We start from the raw sequence: 22,491 nt of genomic DNA, 5'->3' as shown, positions 1-22,491 counted from the left end.
AAAGGCGTTAATATACAATAAAATTAAGTAACTTCCTCCATCAACGGAGGAGACCATTTCGTCAAACTTACATCTTTTACTTTTGAGTTCTTTTACAAATTGCATGTGATCACAGCCATCGCAACGGATGATCTACCCATACACATTCATTTCATATACATGGATTTCATTATTTGAAGTACATACATATTCTAATATATATGTGTGACAGAAAATCGAAGGAATTAGATATTTTTCATTTTTTACAAATTAGAAAAATTATGTAGGTCACATTAATCTATATGTAGCATGGATTGTCAGTAAATCCCAACAACTTCTAATTCCAAGATGGATTTATTTGATTTGAAATTCAAACATAATACACATAGTACATACATATACAATGGACGAACAATAGAGCATACCCAACTTTATTTATTTATTTATTTATTAAAAGACACTTCTACATAATGAGACTTTGAATACTCCCAGTTCTATTAAAAAAGCAATAGTAAGCCAAATGATTGCAACCACGTGGTTCATTGATCAATGTTGGCTCCACTAGATAAACTTGCATCAACCATTTCAAATGGTGTTTTGTTTTTGTCGAAATGGTTATAGTGAAGGTGGAGGTGGAGGTGTAGGTGACAACCCATTAGTTGAGGAGGGGCTGTCATTTGGAGGATTACTAGCAATAAAGGATAAGATGATTGTGACCAAAATGTAAAAGATTGTATTGAGTGATCCTTTGTAGTTTAGCCTAGCAAGAAAACGGCGAATTCGAACTCTAATGTCGTGCATTCGGCAATGACGATTGATGTTTTCGATTTCCTTGGTCATGTAGCAATACTCTTCATTAATATCAAACACCAGCTCTTTAGTGAGTCTGTTGAAAAGATTCGCCACCTCCTCGTCTCTACCCATTGCATGTTTGATAATCTCAGCATTACAAAGAATCTTGACATCCTCGACCGTATCCACTATGCTATCCAAGAACAACGCAAGACAACAAAAATATGGAGTTACATCGCAGTTGTTTTGTTCATAGGCTATCAAGTTCCTCAACACAGGGCTAGTGCTATCATCGATGACCATAGTTGAAATCTTTAACGTCTTGCCTGTAAGCTGTATGTCGAGAATGCAACTAGATTTTCCTTGGAACTTAATACCAGCATAACTAAGTGTTTTGGCATTATGCACCCAACCTTTCCCAGGAAGCCTAAGATGTGTTTTTTCCTTTTCACTCTTTGTAGGCTGCTGCGGGTATGTTTTATCCCCTGAAATTAAAGAAGAGTGAAACAAAGCTAATAGATGTATATACTCACTATTGGCATGCTTGTTCAACGTCCCTTCTTCAAATTTCTCCTTCCCAGGTCTCAAGGGTTCAAAAAACCTAAGAGCAAGCGTATTCAGAGTCGCCTCCCCCATCAAGCTAGGAGTAAGTTCAAAAATCTTCTGCAGCACAAACATAGGGAGTTGGTTCTCAAGCAAAATTAAATCACGAGAGATATTTGTCTGCATCCAACGTGTTTTGAAAAGGGGTTCCCCTTCACGATTCTTCTGCAAACAGTAAAGAAGTATAATTGTGATCAATTTGCCTTCGTGTGATCATAATTGCTAAGGAAAAATTAGAGCGAAAAACCAACTTAATTAGAATGTATAACTAATTAATACCTCATAGAAACGCAAGAGTTCTACAATGAAGCAACCGTCGAGAAGCATCATCTGCACAAATTCATCTGGTTCTATAGTCTGAAAGTCATTTGCATAGAATTTTCTGGTCTTTTCTTCCAATTCTCTCATGGCATTTTTGAGACTTTCTTCATGGATAAGTTGCCCTGTTTGGTTTTGAACCAGGCGATTGAGAAATCGCCGTTTTTCAGTTTGCATGGCTCTTAGACTTGGTTCATTATGATGAAATGGACCAATGGAGACAATCTTGGGGACGTAAGCTTCTTTGTCAACTTTGAATATAGGTGGAGGAACCTTCAATGTCGACCATCCTGATCCACTGATGATAATAGGCTTTTGTCTCTCATTATAGTTGATTTGGATAGCATGCTCAGGAACAACTGTTGGGCCTGATTGTGTATCTTTATTTGGATTGTAATATTCTTCATCACCAAAGCCAGCTGCCAGTTGATCGCCGATTGCAGCCAGTTGATCATCGCCGATTGCAGCCAGTTGATCATCGCCAACTGCATCTGAAGTCCCATCATTTGATTGTTGATTACTGGTTTCAAAATCCTCTCCCACATCTTCCATTTCTTTCAATAGCGCTAGCTTTAAGTTCTTCTTAATTGTTACGAAAATGCTGAAACTTAGTTCTCAATAGTTGTTCAATCTGTACCATATATATATAAATAAAGAATTTAATCACAGTCATGTGGTAAGATTCTGATTAAGACCATAGTTAGTACTTAACGGTTGAGGTAAAGAACAAACATGTATGCATGCATCACCTCCAAAAACCATGCAACCCATGCCAGTACGTACCGAACTGTCCGTCAACAGATCATTCTGGTTGGTCTGTTTTCTGGAAATTTGCTTATACAATTACCTGCAGTAAATAAACCACGTACGACTGAATATATATATATATATATATATAGCTAAGTATATACAATTGTTATTACTAAGAACTGATAAAAAAAAAAAAAACAATGTATAATATTATATGGACATGTTTACAAGATATATAAGAAGGCATGAAAAATAGCAGACAACGTACGCGCGTACATTACTAATCATGAGTACAATTATACCAAACAGCTAGCAAATGCTCTGAAAATACGAAAGGTACGTACATACGTATAATTACTAATATATATATGATATAACATGAATATGCATGGATAGACAAATATATGTATAAATGGAAAAAGTCATCATCGAGTTACTAATTAAGCCGAGATGAAATGAAATAACTCATGATATTAAAGCAGCTAGGCGCTTACTGCTCATGAAACTTAAGATCAGAGGCATGCAGTACCAAGCATGCAGCATTCGATCGCCAAAGTAATCTGTTGGGACTCTGTGCTTGTATGCTCGTCGACCTCCCTTCCCCCCTCTCATCTTTTATAAAGCCAAAATTCCAGCGCAAGTGGAGGGGAGCTTCCATTCAGTACAGGTCGGATTTGCTCGTCATTTAGAGCCATACATACGCTATCTTTTTATTCTTGTCTTGGCTCTTTACTAGCTATCTAGCTTATCTCTATCATGCTTAAAAAATATCACCAAGTTAATTGCCTAGGAAAAAGGGCGAGAGACACGTACGCATCCAAATTCATAATTTGGTCACTGATTATATATATATATATATATATGCGCTTTCATACTTGGAATTTTGGTCTCTGCGTTTGTTTTAGTCTTTATTCTCTTTTTGTGTAATAAGGATTAACTATGATCTATGTTAGGTGTATTATATATACTAGCATTTTCCTTTGCGAGTCATGCTAAGCTATTGCCCAGCAATGACCGTTAGGCGTGCTGCCTAACACAAATTTGATTTTTTTATTTATTTATATTTTTTCAGCATATTTAAATATTTTAAAAAATAAAAAAATATATATCAATACACTAAAAGTCACTTCTCTAATCATTAAGTAAAAAAAAAAGTTAAAAAAAATTAAATATATGAATGGTCAAAATGATGAGGCAAACTCAGGCGGCATACTAGTATTTTCTTTTGAAAAATATGTGGCAGTTAATTTCTAGTTGCAGAGCTAACCTTTTAAATATTGTGAACCGATCATCTAATATCATATCATATAATTATGAGAAGATGATAAATAGATTTTTTTTTGTTATATGTGGCCCTTGGCCTAACTTTAAAATAATGTCAATGAAATCGTGTATTATGGACTGTGTACTATGTACTAATGTGGCAAATGATTATTCATTTGATATTGTGGTGATTGTGATCTGTAAGTTAAGGCGATGGAATATTTTCATATGTGTGGTTGTGGCATGTAGTCTCCTGAAGTGTTGGGAATATCTGTGTATTTATGATGTGGCAGAATGCAGTATGAAGTCTTGGGATGAAATTTGTAATTTACGAGGTAAATGTGTGGTTGTACCGTACCATAGGAAGTGCACTTTTTGTTTTTACATGTGTTTGTTTATTAAATACCTGGTTGTATGTTGTTTATCATAAAACTATCTACTGAAATTTCATAATATTGTACTAAGAATCTATGTTGGTACAACTCTCGATTCCGATTACGAACAACCAGCGTGAATGGTCCCAGAGGGTATAAATGTCTAGGGCAAAGTAAAATGGTCAAACTCAGAGGCTATAAATGTTTCAGGCCAAGTAAAATGTTCGGACTAGAGGGTATAAATATCTAGGTCAAAGTAAAATGGTCAGACTGAGAGGGTATAAATGTCTCAAGCCAAGTAAAATGTTCACACTCAAATGGTATAAATGTCTTTGGTCCAGTGGGTGTCTTGAAATGGTTCAAGAGGTTATAAATATCTTAGGCCAAGTAAAATATTCTAGAGTGTGTGCATATTGTATGTATGCACACACTTTGCTGTTACAATGTGCTAAAGGTGTATGTGTTGGGGACCTCGGTCAAGCCCTCACACACTAGATGTTCTATCATCTCATCTCCTTGTTGCTCCTTAAGCGACCTATAGGACTCATTTGCTTAGTGTAGATCACGTGTAGCCCGAAATGGAGCGTGGATGAATTGAGGTTAGGGCTCAATAGTGGGAAGTATGGATGGTGTATAGGCTAGGTGATATCGGGTTGGGTGATGTAGTGCACAGCAATGTGCCTCTTGGGTTGCTAGGCGCCACTCGTGTGCTATGGTTGGGAGATGGGCAAATTTGGCTAGGGTTTGATGAAAGTTTCGGCCAAGGATAGAGGGGGTACACGGCTAGGGCTAGATTGGCATGTAGATCTCCTAAAAGGAAGGGAATTGTAATTCCTGAAATGTAGGAATTTGAGTTGAGATCTAGATGGAAGATGGGGTGGCAAAAAATGGGTAGGATGGATAAGGAATGGAATTGTTTTGGTGGAAAATAGAATTTGATTGAGTCAATCAAAGGCTATTGACCAATCAAACAATTTATGGAAAGCTGAGATGAGAGAAATGAGGATCTAGGGTTTCGGCCAAGCCAAGGAGGCTATGGCCGAATGGCTCAATATGAGATCTAGGGTTTATGGCTTGTTTGGTTGTGGGAATAGAGGTCGGCATGTAGGGCTTGTGATGGATCTAGGGTTTTGTGGTTGAGGATAATGATGAATGACGTGTAAGGCAATGGGAATAGGGAGGCCAAATGGTGTTTGGCAAGTGGGAATCTCCAAGAAACCTCAAGGAAAACTTATGAACATGTGAGAAAACACATGAACACAAAAGATTTTGAAATCTACACACAAGGCCGAAAATCCCAATGAAGGATTTGGCTCTTCACAATGATCCAATCAACAAAACTCCAACACAATAACAAAGAGAAAACTCCAAAGAACAAAGAGAAATCCAATCAAACTTTGATTCATGAATTGCACAAAGATTTAAAGAAAACCTCAAAATATATTAAAAGATAAATAGAATCACACTTATTCAAGAATTTCAATGTGTGATCCTTCTCCTTGGGGATTCATGAATTGCACCCCAAGAAACCCAAGTGCAAAAGCACCGAATGATAAATCCAACCCCTATGGCCGGCCACTCCAATGTTCAAAAATGTCAAAGATCCCTAATGAAATGGCTAAGAGTCCTATTTATAGAGTTTACAATTTGTAAACCTCCAAAAGTTCCCTAGCAAATTAAAATAAATAAATAAAGCAAATAAAATAATAATTAAACAAGTAATTAAATAAAACAAATAATAAAATAATAAAATAAATAAATGGCCCATGGTGGCCGTGGCATGCATGGCGTGGGCTATGGTGGTGCATGGCCCACGACTGGGCTAGTCCTGGTCTGGTCTGCGGTTGGCTGCATGGCATGGCATAGTGCCATGTGTTGGTCTGATGGTGGGTACGACATGGCGCTGTGCGTGGCCTGTTGATGGTGGGCATGGCATGGTGCCAAGCCTAGGCCTAATGGGGGGCACAGGATGATGTCTTGCTGCTGCTATAGTGCCCAGTCAAGTGACTTGGGCGGTGGTCCTGCATAGCCCGGGCTGGTGGCCTAGGCAATGGGAATGCATGACCCAAGTTGACAGTCTGGACTCTGGGGCTGAAAGGCATGAGTTGGAGCTGTGCGCTGGATGGTATGCCTGGTGGGCATACCACTAGCCTTGCCTATAAGGCAGGGGCTAGAGCTGTGCGCTGGATGGCGTGCCCTCACTAGCCTCTCTAAGTGGTGCTAGGGCATGCATGCATGGGCGCAAGTGCAAGCTCAAGGGCATGCGAGGGCTTGTACGCATGGTCTGAGCATGGCCAGTATCCTCCATGGCTGCCCACTGCGTGTCAGGGTTTGAGCCAAGGCATGCAAGCAGGCTAGCCATGTGACTATCCTGACCCTCCAAGAGTCGTGTTGACGTGTGGTCCCGAGTAATCCTCTAGAGGTTGTGACAGTATGACCCGAGTGGCTAGCATCCCAACGTTACGACTTCCGCCAAAAAACAAGTGGGGTCAAGGGTGCCACATGGGATCACTGACCAATGCCAGTTCGATTGACACAATTCTAGAGATGACCAAGCAGAGTAAGAAAAAAAGCCTCGTTTAGGATCATTGAGCATGCTAGTTTGATCTAAAGACTGATTGGGATAATCGAGCAATGCCAAAAAATAACCTTTGCTAGGGATCATCGAGCAAAGTCAATCCAACCGACACCATGCTCGTGATAACCGAGTAGTTTCGGAGTCTCGTTTCTAAAAATACCTTGAGTTTCAGAGTTCAAGGTGTAAAATATGTAGCTAGACTTGGTGGTATTCAAGTTGCAGAGGAGGTGTTTTCACTGTCCATGAGGACCAAAAAACTCACACTTACATATGCCAAAAAAAAAAAAAAAAACAAGAGGAAATTTGATCTCTTGACAATAATAAACAAATTAATAAAAATGATAAAAACAACTGAACAAGCTATCTTTACCAAATAAGTATAAAAAAATGCCTAACAAACTCCGAGCATCACGAAAAAATGAAGCCCCAGCCATCAACCTATTTTCCAAAAAAAGAAAGATATATATACTGAAAGTAGCAATATGTACGAAAGGAAAGATGTCATACATGGGTTTTTTTCATCAAACAGACCATAATGAAAGCAGAAGAGAATAAAGACTCTGAAACTAGATGGGTTTCTTCCACATATGCTCACAAAGAACAATTTTTTTCTCCATGCCCTAAGTCATGATACCCATCTCAGAAAACACAAAGCATCCCATCTCAATGTACACATGAATAACATAATAGTATTGATTGGAAAATGAAAAATATTTACCTACGAAGTTGAGCAAACTATTGGAAAAATGGAGCTATTTGGGCAATTGTTGCTGGTTTGGTCTGTTGAATCAACTCACGGGAAGTTGCAGCGCTCGGCAGACATAGGAGCATTGGGAGGTGGCGTTGAACATGGAGACGCCATCGCGAGGTGGCCCTGGGAAGAGGAACCTCGATGCAGGTTCGTGACGATGCAGGAGATTGGGTTTCGTGGGATTCAATTCGCATTTGCTTCGAAATATAGCTTGCGGGGAGTGTCGGCGCTGGGCAGATGAAGCAGTGCCGCTCGGTGGCGCTGAAGAGAGAGACGGTGTCGTCGTGAGGCTCTAGCCAGAGGAAGTGCACGCTGGTCCCTGGCAAGGGAGAAGGGTATTCACTGGATGAATTCGAATTGGGATAAATCAGAAATCGAATTTCAAATGCAATCAAAAAGCACGTTTTGATTAGGAAAAAAAAATTGAATACAAAGCAGCCACGTAATAAGTGCAATGTGTGCGCCACTACAGTGGCTTCTCCGTAGAACTGCTCAAGGATCCGAGAATAATATTCTCTATATATATCATAGTAAACATTGTTTTTGTATAATTAGTTATCTACCTGGAAGGGATGCATGCAACTCTATATATAGTTCTCTCGTGGGTATGTAATATTTATTTGGGAATGTGTTATTTGAGACTTAACACATTAATTCCCAATAGGTCTAAATGTGTTACTAGGGAATGTGTTATTTCCACCTTACAAGAAAATCATCCAAGATGATCATTTGAGATCACTAATTAACACTTTGCATATAATTAGTACATTCTTCATTTAATTTCCTTGCAGACTCTTAATTATCTACCAGATCTGTTTCCATCAAGCTGGATCACATAGACCAAATTTCCCTAGTGAACCAAGAAAAAATGGTAAGAATGTTCAAGAAGTTGGTGATAATTGATCAATCCCAAATTGTAAAGTAACATCCTCCACATCAAACTTTTTCTTTTAAGGAAATCATTTTTGTCACACATATTTGTGATATATATGTGTGACAGAACATTGAAGACATTTTTTGTTCTTTATAAATTAGAAAATTTATGGAGGCTAGTCACAATATATTATAACATGAATTGGGAGTAATCCCAACAACTTCTGATTCAAAGATAGATTTATTCGATTTGATATTCAAACATAATACACATAGTATTGACATATGCAATGAAACAACACCACAACATACAAAACTTGATTTAAAATTAAAATAACAAAAAAATAACTACTACATGAGATCACTCTGAATGCTCCCAACTTTATTGAAAACCAAGACTAAGCTAAATGATGTGTAAACACAGGGCTTGATCATCAATGTCGGCTCCACCAAATAAACCTACCCCAACCATTTCAAATGGTGTTTTGTTTTTGTCGTAATGCTTATAGTTAAGGCGGAGGTGGAGGTGGGGGTGGAGGTGGATAGTACTGATTAAGTGAGGGGCTGTAACTTGAAAACTTAGCAGCGAAAAGGGAAAAGATGACTGTAACTAGAATGGAAGCGTATGTTGTGAGTAATCCCTTGTAGTTCAACCTGGCAAGAAGAAGACAAATTCGAACTCTGGTGTCGTGTGCTCGACAAAGACGGTTGATGTTTTCGATTTGCTCGGTCATGTAGCAATACTCCTTATCAATATCAAACACCAACTCTTTAGTGAGATTGTTGAAAAGATTTGTCACCTCCTCATCTTCACCCTTTGCCTGTTTGATAATCCCGGCATCACGAAGAATCTTGACATCCTCAATCGTATCCACTATGCTATCCATGAACACTACAAGGCAACAAAAATATGGAGCTGCAGAGTGATTGTTTTGTTCAAAGGATATCGAGTTCCTCAACAAAGGGCCAGTGCTATCATCAATGATTATGGTTGGAATCTTTAGCATCTTGCCTTTAAGCTTTAGGTCGAGAATGCTACCAGAATTATTTCTGACCTCAATACTAGCATATTGAAGTGTTTTGGCATCATGCACCCAACGTTTCCCAGGAAACATAAGATGTGTTTTTTTCCTTTCACTCTTTGCAGGTTGCTGCATGCATATGTTATCCCCTAAAGTTAAGGTAGAGTGAAACAAAGCTAATAGATGTATATAATCACCAGTGGCATGCTTGTGCAACATAAATGTTTCAAATTCGTCCTTCCCAGGTCTCAAGGGTTCAAAAAATCCAAGAGCAAGCATGTTCAAATCAAGACTTGCCTCCCCCTTTGAGGTAGTAAGTTCAAAAATATTTTGTAGCACGAATGTAGGGAGTTGGTTCTCAAGCAAAAGGAAATCACCAGACATATTTGGCAACAACCATCGTATTTGGAAAATGGGCTACCCCACATATTTTTTCTGCAAGAAGTCAATAAGTATAAATGTGGTCAACATGCCTTCATGTGATCTTAATTGCTAAAGGAAAATTAGAATGTAAAAACCAAATTAATTAGAATGTTTAACTAATTAATACCTCGTATAAACGCAGGAGTTCAACAATGAAGTAACTGTCAAGGAGCATCATCTTCACAAAATCATCAGACTTTATAGCTTGAAAGTCTTTTGCAAAGAAATCTCTGGTCTTTTCCTCCAATTCGATCATGACATTTTTGAGACATTCTTTAAAGATAGGCTGCCCCGTTTAATTTCGATTTAGGCGATCAAGAAATCGCCATTTTTGAGCTTGAATGGCTTGTAGACTTGATTCATTATAATGAAATGGACCAATGGAGACAATTTTGGGGATGTAAGCTCCCTTGTCGACTTCGAACATAGGTGCAGGAACCTTCAATGTTGACCATTCTGATCCGCTGATGATAACAGGCTTTGTCTCTGATTATCGTTGATTCGGATCACACATTCAGGAACAACTGTTCTTGATTTCTTACATTGATCCTTTGTCTGGACTCTTAGACGTCTCCCTTCATTTGGATTGCCATCTTCTTCTCCACCAATGCCAAAAGCCGCTGCTTCATCATGATCAATATTGCCAATAGTTGGCTAGCAAACTGCATCCAAGGTACTTGCATTGATTCGGATCGCATGTTGACCAGAAACAATTTTTCCTAATCTTCTACGTTGTTCATGCTTCTGGACTGATCTTGATGTACGCCTTTGATCTTGATCATTTGGCTTGTCATCTTCGATTAATTCTTCACCAATGCCAAAAGTTGTCTGGCGAACTGTATCTGAAGTACTCGCATTTGATTGTTGACTACTGGTTTCAAATATCTCTCCCACATCATGATCATGATCATCTTCCATTTCTTTCAACAATTAGTTCTTTCAATTCTTCTTAATTATTATGAAAATGCTGAAACTTAATTCTCAATAGACGTTTTTCAATCTGTACCATAAATAAACTAATCACAATGTGCTGAGATTCTCATTCCGACCATATATAGTAACTACTTGCGATCGATTTAAATACATGATGAGGCTGAAATTCACAATGGAGTAGTAGTATTGGAACTAAATTTTTCGAAATGAGCATTTATCGTATATTTGTCTCATTGATTATATTTAAACAAATTGGAATTATTACCATTAATTAATTAATTTTCCTAGCTAAGAGATGAATTAACCACGTTATTGACCTTTGGTTTCAAAGCTAGTTTAGATCAGTACGTGCGTAGTGAATATTATATAGATTAGCTAGCATTAATTAAAAACAACGCAAAAGCATTCAAAACATGAATAAATATATATAATTATATAAAGGTTAAGCTTTCTAAAAACATTGTAGCTTAGCCCTCTGTGTATAAAATTATGAACCCATTTTGAAATATTGGCTCCGCATATATCAGGCCAGATATCTACTAGCTAGCCTCCACTTACTTCTAACTTTAAATTAAATTGTAGAAAAAGTTAGAAATAATTTGAATAGGTATAGTTAGCTAATTAAGGTTGTGCATAGACCAAATTGGATGGTATATAGAATAATATATACTAGATGCAATCCTACGTCAGGTGTGCAAAATATTTTGCGTAGAAGAAAAATACATATATAAAACTTGTAGATGTAGAAGAAAAACTGAAAATCTGATCCAATTTTCAGTTATATATAAATAATTAATGCTTACTCATCATTAATTGGTTACCATTCTGCGAAACAAAAAAATACATATATAAAACTTGTTATCAAAATTATCTATCATTTAGAACCATTGGCTATCCTTTTATTCTTGTCCATCTTGTCTCTGTCTTAACTAATTTTCGGGGCGAGAGACACGTACGTGGATATTCCACATTCACATATATAATTTTCTCTTTTGTTGGGAGCTAATTATTTGGTCCAACTGATTATTTGTGCTTTCATACTTGGAGTCTTGGTCTCTGCAAGACTCCATATATGATGAATCTGTCTCTTTATATCCTAGTAGTACTCATCATGCTTTTCGAAGCTCTAACGTTGTATGTGTGCATCCATGCATGATGTGTAGGAGAAAAAATATACGATCCAAGATCAGTACTCCTTCTCAGGTCCTTATTAGAATTGTACCTACTGTGGGGGATTGATTTTGATTGTCACGTCAACTTAATTAATAAATCCATGGGTCATTGAATTAGTCCAATAATAATAATAATAACTTATTAATTAATATTATAAAAATTATATCGATCAAATAAATTTCTTCCATCCATTCAAGATTATGCATGCATGGATGGATATATATATGTCACTTTTAAAGCATTATATATATATATATATATTCAATATAAAAAAATTAATTATTTTTTATTAAAATAAGACTATTTTTATCGCAAATAATCATGACACGATTACCTATATATACCTCTAGTTCAGCCTGTACTTTAGATTCATTACACACGTAAAAAGTAAAAGTATCTTTGGATTTTACAAAACTTTTTGTAATGATCTGAGAAGTCCTCCTGTTCTCTCTTTGATTCAGAGAATGTGAGCAATGACTGTCAAAGTACCATTTGAGCCTGCCAAGTCAATTTTTATAGTCATGATTCTGCACATACTGTTTGCATCGGTAAGAGTATCCTCTACGGATTAATCAAAGAAAATGGATAAATTTTTTCAATATGAGATAAATTTAACTTTTAATTATTTTATTTACATTAAATTTTTATATCAAATTATTTATTATATAATAATAAAATAAAATTAACCTAAAAAAATATTTAAAATTTTTAATTATTAATTTATTTAATTTTATCATATTTTACCATTCATTATAAATTAGTTAATAAACATAAAAAATAAGATAATAAAACATACGATAATAAAACATGAAATAGACAAATTAAAGTCACTTAGGCATGTCTTTATAAATGAAAATAAGATGCACACCAAGAAAGTCCACATGCAAGCACTACATGAAAAGCCACAGAAAGTGTCGAGAGAGGAGAAATATAGTATTTCATTATAAATATATTTATCTTTTACAAAACTGTCTTTTATTTAAGAATAATTGTACCCATCATTTTTACACCACACACCTAGCATACCATAAATATAAAAGAATTATTGTTTTCAATTAATTAAAACAAAATGCCCAACATGTTTGCTTTCGGTGGAGAATTTCAAAACAATATGTTGGGAGTTCTATATTAAGGGTGAGACGGACGAAGGGAAGTTGTCAGTTTTTAATTTTAGTTTTTTCTTTTTTAGTTTGTGGAATAAAAGAGAGCTTTTCGCATAAGGCACTACAAGAGAGTTTTAATTTTGTGGGGTTTTACGAAGAGAAATAATAACTCACTTTCATAAATAAGAATTCAAGCTATTAATCAAAATCAAGAATAAAATGAGAATAATAACTATTCATAAGGTAGAAGAATAAAGTTTTATTTTTATTAATATTATATATTTAGTTATATATATTTATATATTTAGTGTAATTTATATAGAGTTATTCAAATATATTTGTAAAAATTAAAAAAAATTAGAAAATTATATCATAGTATTTTACTGAGTTCAAATATTTATCTTTTTTATAGTCTCTTATCCTAAATTTGTAAATTCAGATTTATTATAAAAAATAAATTTAATTTATTATAAAAATCTAATTTAATATGACATTTGAGGCAAATTGAGAATTGTGTGAAAGTTTGAAGGGGCAAAGTGAAATTTTTTCTTGGAGATATTTTTGTCTTTGCAGGTGAAGAAGCTGCACGTGCTCAATTTTCGTCTGATTTAACGCTGATGATAGACCAAAGGGGGGATTGGAAAGTTTTGAAAGTAAGCAGGTCTACTTTGATGCAGTCATTAGTTTTGAATGAATATTATAAATTGAATGAAAGTTCGATTAGATAAAGTATAATTAACCTAAGAATTATTTACGTTTAAAACTAAATTATTTTAATAATTGAAAATAAAAGCGCATCATCCAAACATAGAAGAATCAAACAGAGAAGAATCAAACCGACGTTGGCATTTGGAAAGATCATTTTATAGTCTAAAAATAATATTCGGCCAATTCTTTCAGCTCAACAAATTTGACCAACCATATGATCTAAAGTTAAAAATACTGTTTATTTATTAAACTCACTACTACATTTTATTTGATACATTAATTATTCTTTAGTTAAAATTTAATTTTAACTAGCCTACTACTAATGTTCTAATAGAATCAAGATATTAAGGACAATAAACGCCAAAGACCCTACCCAACAATTTCTTCTTATACGTAACCTTTTTTTTATGATTTAAAAAAGAATAATGCTACTCCTTCCAATTATGGTTGATCTCGACATAATTAATTTTTATTTAATAATTAAGGAATTATGTTTTTAATGATATTATAAATTTTTTCTGTTTTTAAAAAATATTTAATAAAAAATATTTAATTTTTTCAAAACAATTTGTCAAACTACATTATGGGTGAGCAAGACTTTTAAAAAAGCATACCATGTGACGGTGTCGGACTTCAGTGGATGCAATAATTATGGACCTTATGGTACTCTTGACTAACACAATCCTGACCCCAATCATGGTGTACAGCTTGGACGGTATGCGCAGTTGTCATTGTACCACACTATTTTGTTTTTGCTAGAAGTACTCACGAGAGTTATTGTGTGAACATGACATCTCTTAAAGCTGGAAAAAGAAGTTACAAGGAAATTGCCAAGAAGTTAACGCGGTATTGACTCATTCATTGGCTTCACGGAGTCTTCAGGGAAGTTGCTACGAAGATACTTGAAATGTACATAGTGTAGAAAGAAAAATAGACTTGTCATTTTCAGGAAATTCAAATATTAACGACGTAGCATTCGAATGCAAGTGATATATTCGGAGGTTTGGAACATAAACATTTAAACGTTATGGTCATTTGACAGTGAGTACTACGTTCGAACGTTTAGTTATACGTTCGAATGTTATGTTATAATTTTGTCTAATTACTTTCGAACATTAGTTCGAATGTGAAACACTGTTCAAATGTATATATCAGAAATACTAATCTTATCCAATTGAAAAACATACTAATTGGATCATATTACATAACATATTTCACAACTAACAATGTTTTCAACCGTTTTGAAATTAGATATTAAAAATATAATATATTGATAAAATTAATTTCTTTTTATTTCCTCGTCGATCGCGATTCTGTTGCAATGACATAACACGCTCTATTTGCACCATTATCTTCCGCTGCACTTGCTGTAAGACCTCACTGCGTATTCTTTCCTTTTGGTCTTTTTGTTGGTCCTGCAAATGCGTCTCTAAATCAGACTGTCGCCTACTCTTACTATCTAGACCTCATATACTCATTCTCAAACCGTGCAACTTCCAAATCTTTGGTAAGATTATTAATTTGTGAAATCGATGAGGTTGAAGAGGATGATCTAGAATGCTTGAAAATTTTTCTCTTTCCTAACTAATCTCCCTGGCAAGAGACACGTGGATATTCCACTTTCACATTATAATTTTCTGATCTTTTGTTGGGAGCTAATTATTTGGCCCAACTGATTATTTTGTGCTTTCACACTTGAGTATTGGTCTTTGCAAGACTCCATATATGATGAATCTGTTACTTTATATCCTAGTAGTGTTGATGCTTTTCTAAGCTCTGACGTTGTATGTGTGCATCCATGCATGATGTGTACGTAGGAAAAAAAATATACGATCCAAGATCAGTCCCTCTCAAGTACTTATTATAATTGTACTTACTGTGCATCCATGTCTATTAGTTTTTAATATTATTGATTGGGGATTGATTTTGATTGTCACGTCAACTTAATTAATAAATCCATGGGTCATTGAATTAATTAATATTTTAAAAGTTATATCGAACAAATAAATTTCTTCCATCCATTCAAGATTATGCATGCATGGATGGATGGATATATATATATATATAATATTGATTCAAGTTCTAATGAGAACCTTTTAAAGCAATATATATATATATATATTCAATATAAAAAAACTAATTATTTTATGTTAAAGTGATTATTTCCTATTAAAATAAGTCTATTTTTATATCAAATAGTCATTTTTATTACAAACAACTCGTTATAAATGTTCATCTTTTTAATAATATATATATTTATATGTAAGTTTAAATTACCTATATATAACTCTTGGAAGTCATAATTATGTGAAATCCATTATTTACGCGGTAATTCTTATTACGTAGTACGTACTAATGCTTTGGTCATGCTCGGACGTGTGCATGAGAGACACTAATCGAAGGGCCCCAGTAGTACTAAAATGCTAAATGAGGGGGCCGGCTGGGGTTCATGACTTGATTATTGTCGGTATCACCTAATATATATAAATATATATATATATATATTTATATATATCATGCATGATACATTAATATATAACAGATTAGATGTGACCAATTAGTCTTCCTCTAGTCTATGTGCGATTAATGTGACTCGCACCCATCTAATAATATCTTTATTTTTTACGTGTCCACCCGAGCTAGATTGGATAGCCAAAAGATCTTTGATTTTTAAATTAAGAATATTAATTATTTTTAATTATCTATTTGACATTCAATTAATATAAGCATAGTTAGAAATATAGTATTTCATTAGAAATATATTTATTTTTTACAAAACTGTCTTTTATTTAAGAATAATTATATTCATCATTTCTACACCATACACTTACTTTAATAGCAGTTGTGTGCGGTGTAAGCAGCTGGATAAAAGGATTCAGCTTTATTTTATATAGAGTAGTAAAAAAATTGTAAGACAGTTGTAGGTTAATCATCTTTCTTAAATTAATTAGGTCTGACATTAGAAATGGATTAGTGAACTTATGTTCATCATCTAAAACTATTTATTATTTTCATCTCGTACTTACCGAGCTTGGTTATGGCTTAATTATTAAGATGAAGTTGATGAACAACTAGCTAGCTAGTTCTCGTTAATGGTTAGATATTGATGGAGTAGAGAATTAGAAATATAAATAATATAGGGTCCAATTGGAAAATCTTGACAGTTTGAAGTTATGAATAATTTGTAGGCGTGGAAAATAAATTGATAACCAAGGCCCAAGGGTGATCTGACCCCGAAACTTAAGTCCAACATGTTAGGCCCAAGCCCAACCCATATCATTTTCCCCATTTTATCTCTTCCTCTTCTTTTCTTTTCTCTCTGCCGTTAAACATGAACCCCTATCTCTGTCCTTCACTCTCGTCGCCGCTCACCACATCGGACACCAAGCGGCGCCAACAACATTAACATCATGATCTATTCCTTCCAAGTAGTGTACGTACGTGTTCTACTTGAACCAGAGGATCCAAAAAACTGCTATATATTGGGTTCATGAATTAAGGGTTTCCTTAAATGCATGGCTATAGAGCCAAGTGGATGCATGGAACTTCAAAGATGTTCTACGGTGTTTACTTTTCTACATTTTATTTTGCTAGGCAACTAGAAAATGTAATGTCAATAATTATTCCAGATTTTCGTTCTTCTTTATTAGCTGCATGCATATGGAAATCATGGCATGACACTTTAAAAGTTCATTTGCATTCTGGCGGACAAGACGCGTCTGTAGTTGGTGGTAGTTGGTATGGGATCTTAGTATTGTATATAAGCTTTGGGACTTAAGGTATCTCATTTGTTTGGATTATATTGAAATGCGTGTTAAAAGGGACAATATTTTTGCGGTTTATTTTTTGGAGTAATTAGCCCAGTACGTACATAACATGACTACATTGCAATCCCTGCCCTCGCCGTGGGTTGCCGCTCAGCCGGCTAGTAGCACTGCAAATTGGTGTTTTAAGCATATATCGGTGTCAACATGATAGTATATATATATATATTGGGTGTTTTGAGATTTGCCTGATCTTATGTATTTAAGCATGCATGGAAATTAATGACACAAAAATGTTACGTCACGTTTAATTGGACTTATAAATCATGTTATAGTTAGTCATGTCTATTGGAATAATTATAAACAGTAAGAACACAAGTCTGCTGGAATTGATACTTGGCATGTCGACATGATCTATATAATGATTTATACTCTAAATTAAAGCACTAATTAATCAATATAACATGAGTTATAATTGCTTAAAATTATTATAAAGTCACAAGCATTAAATTAAATCGTCTTTACCACCCTCTTATTTTTTTTATAAACCGGGCGATTGAGGAAGAGACCTCGTAGGTGATGATTTTAGTGTTCAAGCTATGCTTCCTCCGGGTACTTTAAGATTTATGTTTGTAATGCAGGGTACGGTGCATATATGCATGTTGTCTTCTCAGTTCTTACTGGAAACATATATGTTCCGAGAATTACTTTTCAGCTCAATGGAACAGCCATGATTTACGAAATGAAGCAATATATACACTTGAATGGATCCAATATTAATATATATCATAGAAAGCATTGGGTTATATATATAAGCAATACTATCAAGTTATGATCAATAGGACTTATATATCTCCGTGGAAGCTTGAAGGGATGCAATCTTGGAAGTTGGAAAGGATGCAACGTACTCGATCACTCATGATACGTATATGCAGGTTCTGATCTCGTGGGTGTGTAATACTCATTGGATTTCCACCTTACAAGAAAACCATCCAAGATGATCATTTGAGATTAACACGTTGCATATTGGTACATTCTTCATTTTCCTTGCATATACTTTTAATTATCTACCCGATTAATTTGTCTCCATCAAGCTGGATCACAATTTGTCAATCCCAAATTGTAAAGGCGTTAATATACAATAAAATTAAGTAACTTCCTCCATCAACGGAGGAGACCATTTTGTCAAACTTACATCTTTTACTTTTGAGTTCTTTTACAAATTGCATGTGATCACAGCCATCGCAACGGATGATCTACCCATACACATTCATTTCATATACATGGATTTCATTATTTGAAGTACATACATATTCTAATATATATGTGTGACAGAAAATCGAAGGAATTAGATATTTTTCATTTTTTACAAATTAGAAAAATTATGTAGGTCACATTAATCTATATGTAGCATGGATTGTCAGTAAATCCCAACAACTTCTAATTCCAAGATGGATTTATTTGATTTGAAATTCAAACATAATACACATAGTACATACATATACAATGGACGAACAATAGAGCATACCCAACTTTATTTATTTATTTATTTATTAAAAGACACTTCTACATAATGAGACTTTGAATACTCCCAGTTCTATTAAAAAAGCAATAGTAAGCCAAATGATTGCAACCACGTGGTTCATTGATCAATGTTGGCTCCACTAGATAAACCTGCATCAACCATTTCAAATGGTGTTTTGTTTTTGTCGAAATGGTTATAGTGAAGGCGGAGGTGGAGGTGTAGGTGACAACCCATTAGTTGAGGAGGGGCTGTCATTTGGAGGATTTATAGCAATAAAGGATAAGATGATTGTGACCAAAATGTAAAAGATTGTATTGAGTGATCCTTTGTAGTTTAGCCTAGCAAGAAAACGGCGAATTCGAACTCTAATGTCGTGCATTCAGCAATGACGATTGATGTTTTCGATTTCCTTGGTCATGTAGCAATACTCTTCATTAATATCAAACACCAGCTCTTTAGTGAGTCTGTTGAAAAGATTCGCCACCTCCTCGTCTCTACCCATTGCATGTTTGATAATCTCAGCATTACAAAGAATCTTGACATCCTCGACCGTATCCACTATGCTATCCAAGAACAACGCAAGACAGCAAAAATATGGAGTTACATCGCAGTTGTTTTGTTCATAGGCTATCAAGTTCCTCAACACAGGGCTAGTGCTATCATCGATGACCATAGTAGAAATCTTTAACGTCTTGCCTGTAAGTTGTATGTCGAGAATGCAACTAGATTTTCCTTGGAACTTAATACTAGCATAACTAAGTGTTTTAGCATTATGCACCCAACCTTTCCCAGGAAGCCTAAGATGTTTTTTTTCCTTTTCACTCTTTGTAGGCTGCTGCGGGTATGTTTTATCCCCTGAAATTAAGGAAGAGTGAAACAAAGCTAATAGATGTATATACTCACTATTGGCATGCTTGTTCAACATCCCTTCTTCAAATTTCTCCTTCCCAGGTCTCAAGGGTTCAAAAAACCTAAGAGCAAGCGTATTCAGAGTTGTCTCCCCCATCAAGTTAGGAGTAAGTTCAAAAATCTTCTGCAGCACAAACATAGGGAGTTGGTTCTCAAGCAAAATTAAATCACGAGAGATATTTGTCTGCATCCAACGTGTTTTGAAAAGGGGTTCCCCTTCACGATTCTTCTGCAAACAGTAAAGAAGTATAATTGTGATCAATTTGCCTTCGTGTGATCATAATTGCTAAGGAAAAATTAGAGCGAAAAACCAACTTAATTAGAATGTATAACTAATTAATACCTCATAGAAACACAAGAGTTCTACAATGAAGCAACCGTCGAGAAGCATCATCTGCACAAATTCATCTGGTTCTATAGTCTGAAAGTCATCTGCATAGAATTTTTTGGTCTTTTCTTCCAATTCTCTCATGGCATTTTTGAGACTTTCTTCATGGATAAGTTGCCCTGTTTGGTTTTGAACTAGGCGATCGAGAAATCGCCGTTTTTCAATTTGCATGGCTCTTAGACTTGGTTCATTATAATGAAATGGACCAATGGAGACAATCTTGGGGACGTAAGCTTCTTTGTCAACTTTGAATATAGGTGGAGGAACCTTCAATGTCGACCATCCTGATCCACTGATGATAATAGGCTTTTGTCTCTCATTATTGTTGATTTGGATAGCATGCTCAGGAACAACTGTTGGGCCTGATTGTGTCTCTTCATTTGGATTGTAATATTCCTCACCAACAAAGCCAAAATTGGCGCCAATATTGCCAAAAGCTGCCAGTTGATCGCCAACTGCATCTGAAGTACCATCATTTGATTGTTGATTACTGGTTTCAAAATCCTCTCCCACATCTTCCATTTCTTTCAACAGCGCTAGCTTTAAGTTCTTCTTAATTGTTACGAAAATGCTGAAACTTAGTTCTCAATAGTTGTTCATCTGTACCATATATATATAAATAAAGAATTTAATCACAGTCATGTGCTAAGATTCTGATTAAGACCATAGTTAGTACTTAACGGTTGAGGTAAAGAACAAACATGTATGCATGCATCACCTCCAAAAACCATGCAACCCATGCCAGTACGTACCGAACTGTCCGTCAACAGATCATTCTGGTTAATTGGTCTGTTTTCTGGAAATTTGCTTATACAATTACTGCAGTAAATAAACCACGTACGACTGAATATATATATATATAGCTAAGTATATACAATTGTTATTACTAAGTTAATCTTGTGAATCTACTATATATTTAATTGGTAAGTTAATCTTGTGAGATATATAGCATATATTTACGTACATATCATGCTAATTAATTCAATTTCAGTATGCAAGAATTATATGTACCGTACGTAGTGTGCGCGCGCAAGAAGCTAGCAAAGCTACATGAGCATGATGCAGAGATCGATACTCCCGGACTCACGGTCTGAGTTCCTGGTGATGAGAAACTCCAACTTCACCCTACAATGGATACCGAGATTAGCCTAGAATATATAATATCTATGGGTCTGCTAACTCTACTGTAAAAGATAAAAAATATATCAGTGAGAGACACAGAGAAGCTGCCAAAGAGCTGAACCGACAAGCTCTTGACAGCATGAGTAGTTTTGGTTCACACTTCACATGAGACCAAGTACTTTACGTACTTTACTTGCCACCCTCAGAAAACCGTACAACTCGAGCATCGACCTGAGCTTCGTTTGCCTCACTCAGAGAGTCGGATCAATATTAAACGAAGCTACAAGGCCCACGTGTGAATCTACAATGCCACAAGAGTAATTAGATACATTAACAGCACTAGTATTGGACTTATCAAATTTATCTTTAAAATTTAATAAAAAGTATAAATTTTTTATAAATTCAAAATTTTCATATCTATAATTTCATATTAGATTAGTAGATTCGTCAAAATAATAATATAATATTATTTTTTTAATAATAATATTTTTAATTTTTTTCCTCATATTTTATAATTATACTAACCTAATAGTTTAATTTAGTACTTAAATAATTGATTCCCAACTAATTTAGAATAAAATAAAATAAAACCATTACCTATTAAAATTAAAATAAAATATTAGTTTGAAAGTAGAATAATAGACCTTTAAATTTAATATTTAATACAATTCAAAAAAAATGTTTGAGCAAACATCAAATAGAGAGTTCGATCAAGACTCACTCGACACGTATGATATGCATGGGTGTGTATATTATATATACATATACATATATTTATAATTTGGAGGCTGGGACTTTTAAATCTAATCATGAATCGATCATGCATGCACAGTACTACCTATGATAAGCATTAAAGCATGATGAGTAAGTACCATGACGAGAATTGTCTCGCTGCCTATTTGAGATCAATTAAATATATATATATATATATGTACTATTTTAATTAATGATTTGATCACATATCGATCTAATTAATTAAGCTATGAGTTTTGGCTTTTTTAATTAATAAATGTGCAGTATATATCCATATATCTCCCGATAACTAATTTATAATAATAAGTTCATGTATCCTGAAAAGTTTTATGAAGGGGTTTTAATTTCTTACAAAAGATTCTCCCCTATCGGCCACGGCCTTACGTC

At 34.8% G+C, this 22,491-nt stretch overlaps 1 protein-coding gene across 7 annotated transcripts; it reads right to left on the bottom strand.

The window, feature by feature from the left end:
* Positions 1–401: 401 nt before the first annotated feature.
* On the bottom strand, positions 402–21,000 carry LOC122297529 (UPF0481 protein At3g47200-like). Of its 7 annotated transcripts, none has more exons than XM_043107628.1 (4): positions 2,937–3,080; positions 2,425–2,539; positions 1,654–2,323; positions 402–1,539 (listed from the first exon to the last, which is right to left on the bottom strand). In XM_043107628.1, exons 3-4 carry the CDS (start codon positions 2,242–2,244, stop codon positions 595–597), a joined length of 1,536 nt encoding a protein of 511 aa, XP_042963562.1. In that variant the 5' UTR covers positions 2,245–2,323; positions 2,425–2,539; positions 2,937–3,080; the 3' UTR covers positions 402–594. The 7 variants fall into 7 exon arrangements, with proteins under 7 accessions (XP_042963562.1, XP_042963558.1, XP_042963561.1 ...); XM_043107624.1 differs by having other exon boundaries at positions 2,442–2,539; XM_043107627.1 differs by having other exon boundaries at positions 2,476–2,539.
* Between the last annotated feature and the right edge of the window lie 1,491 nt (positions 21,001–22,491).

Source organism: Carya illinoinensis, chromosome 15, assembly GCF_018687715.1.
Source record: "Carya illinoinensis cultivar Pawnee chromosome 15, C.illinoinensisPawnee_v1, whole genome shotgun sequence".
NCBI lineage: Eukaryota > Viridiplantae > Streptophyta > Magnoliopsida > Fagales > Juglandaceae > Carya > Carya illinoinensis.
Note: the sequence above shows the minus strand (reverse complement) of the source record. Positions and strands in the feature narration are given on the sequence as shown.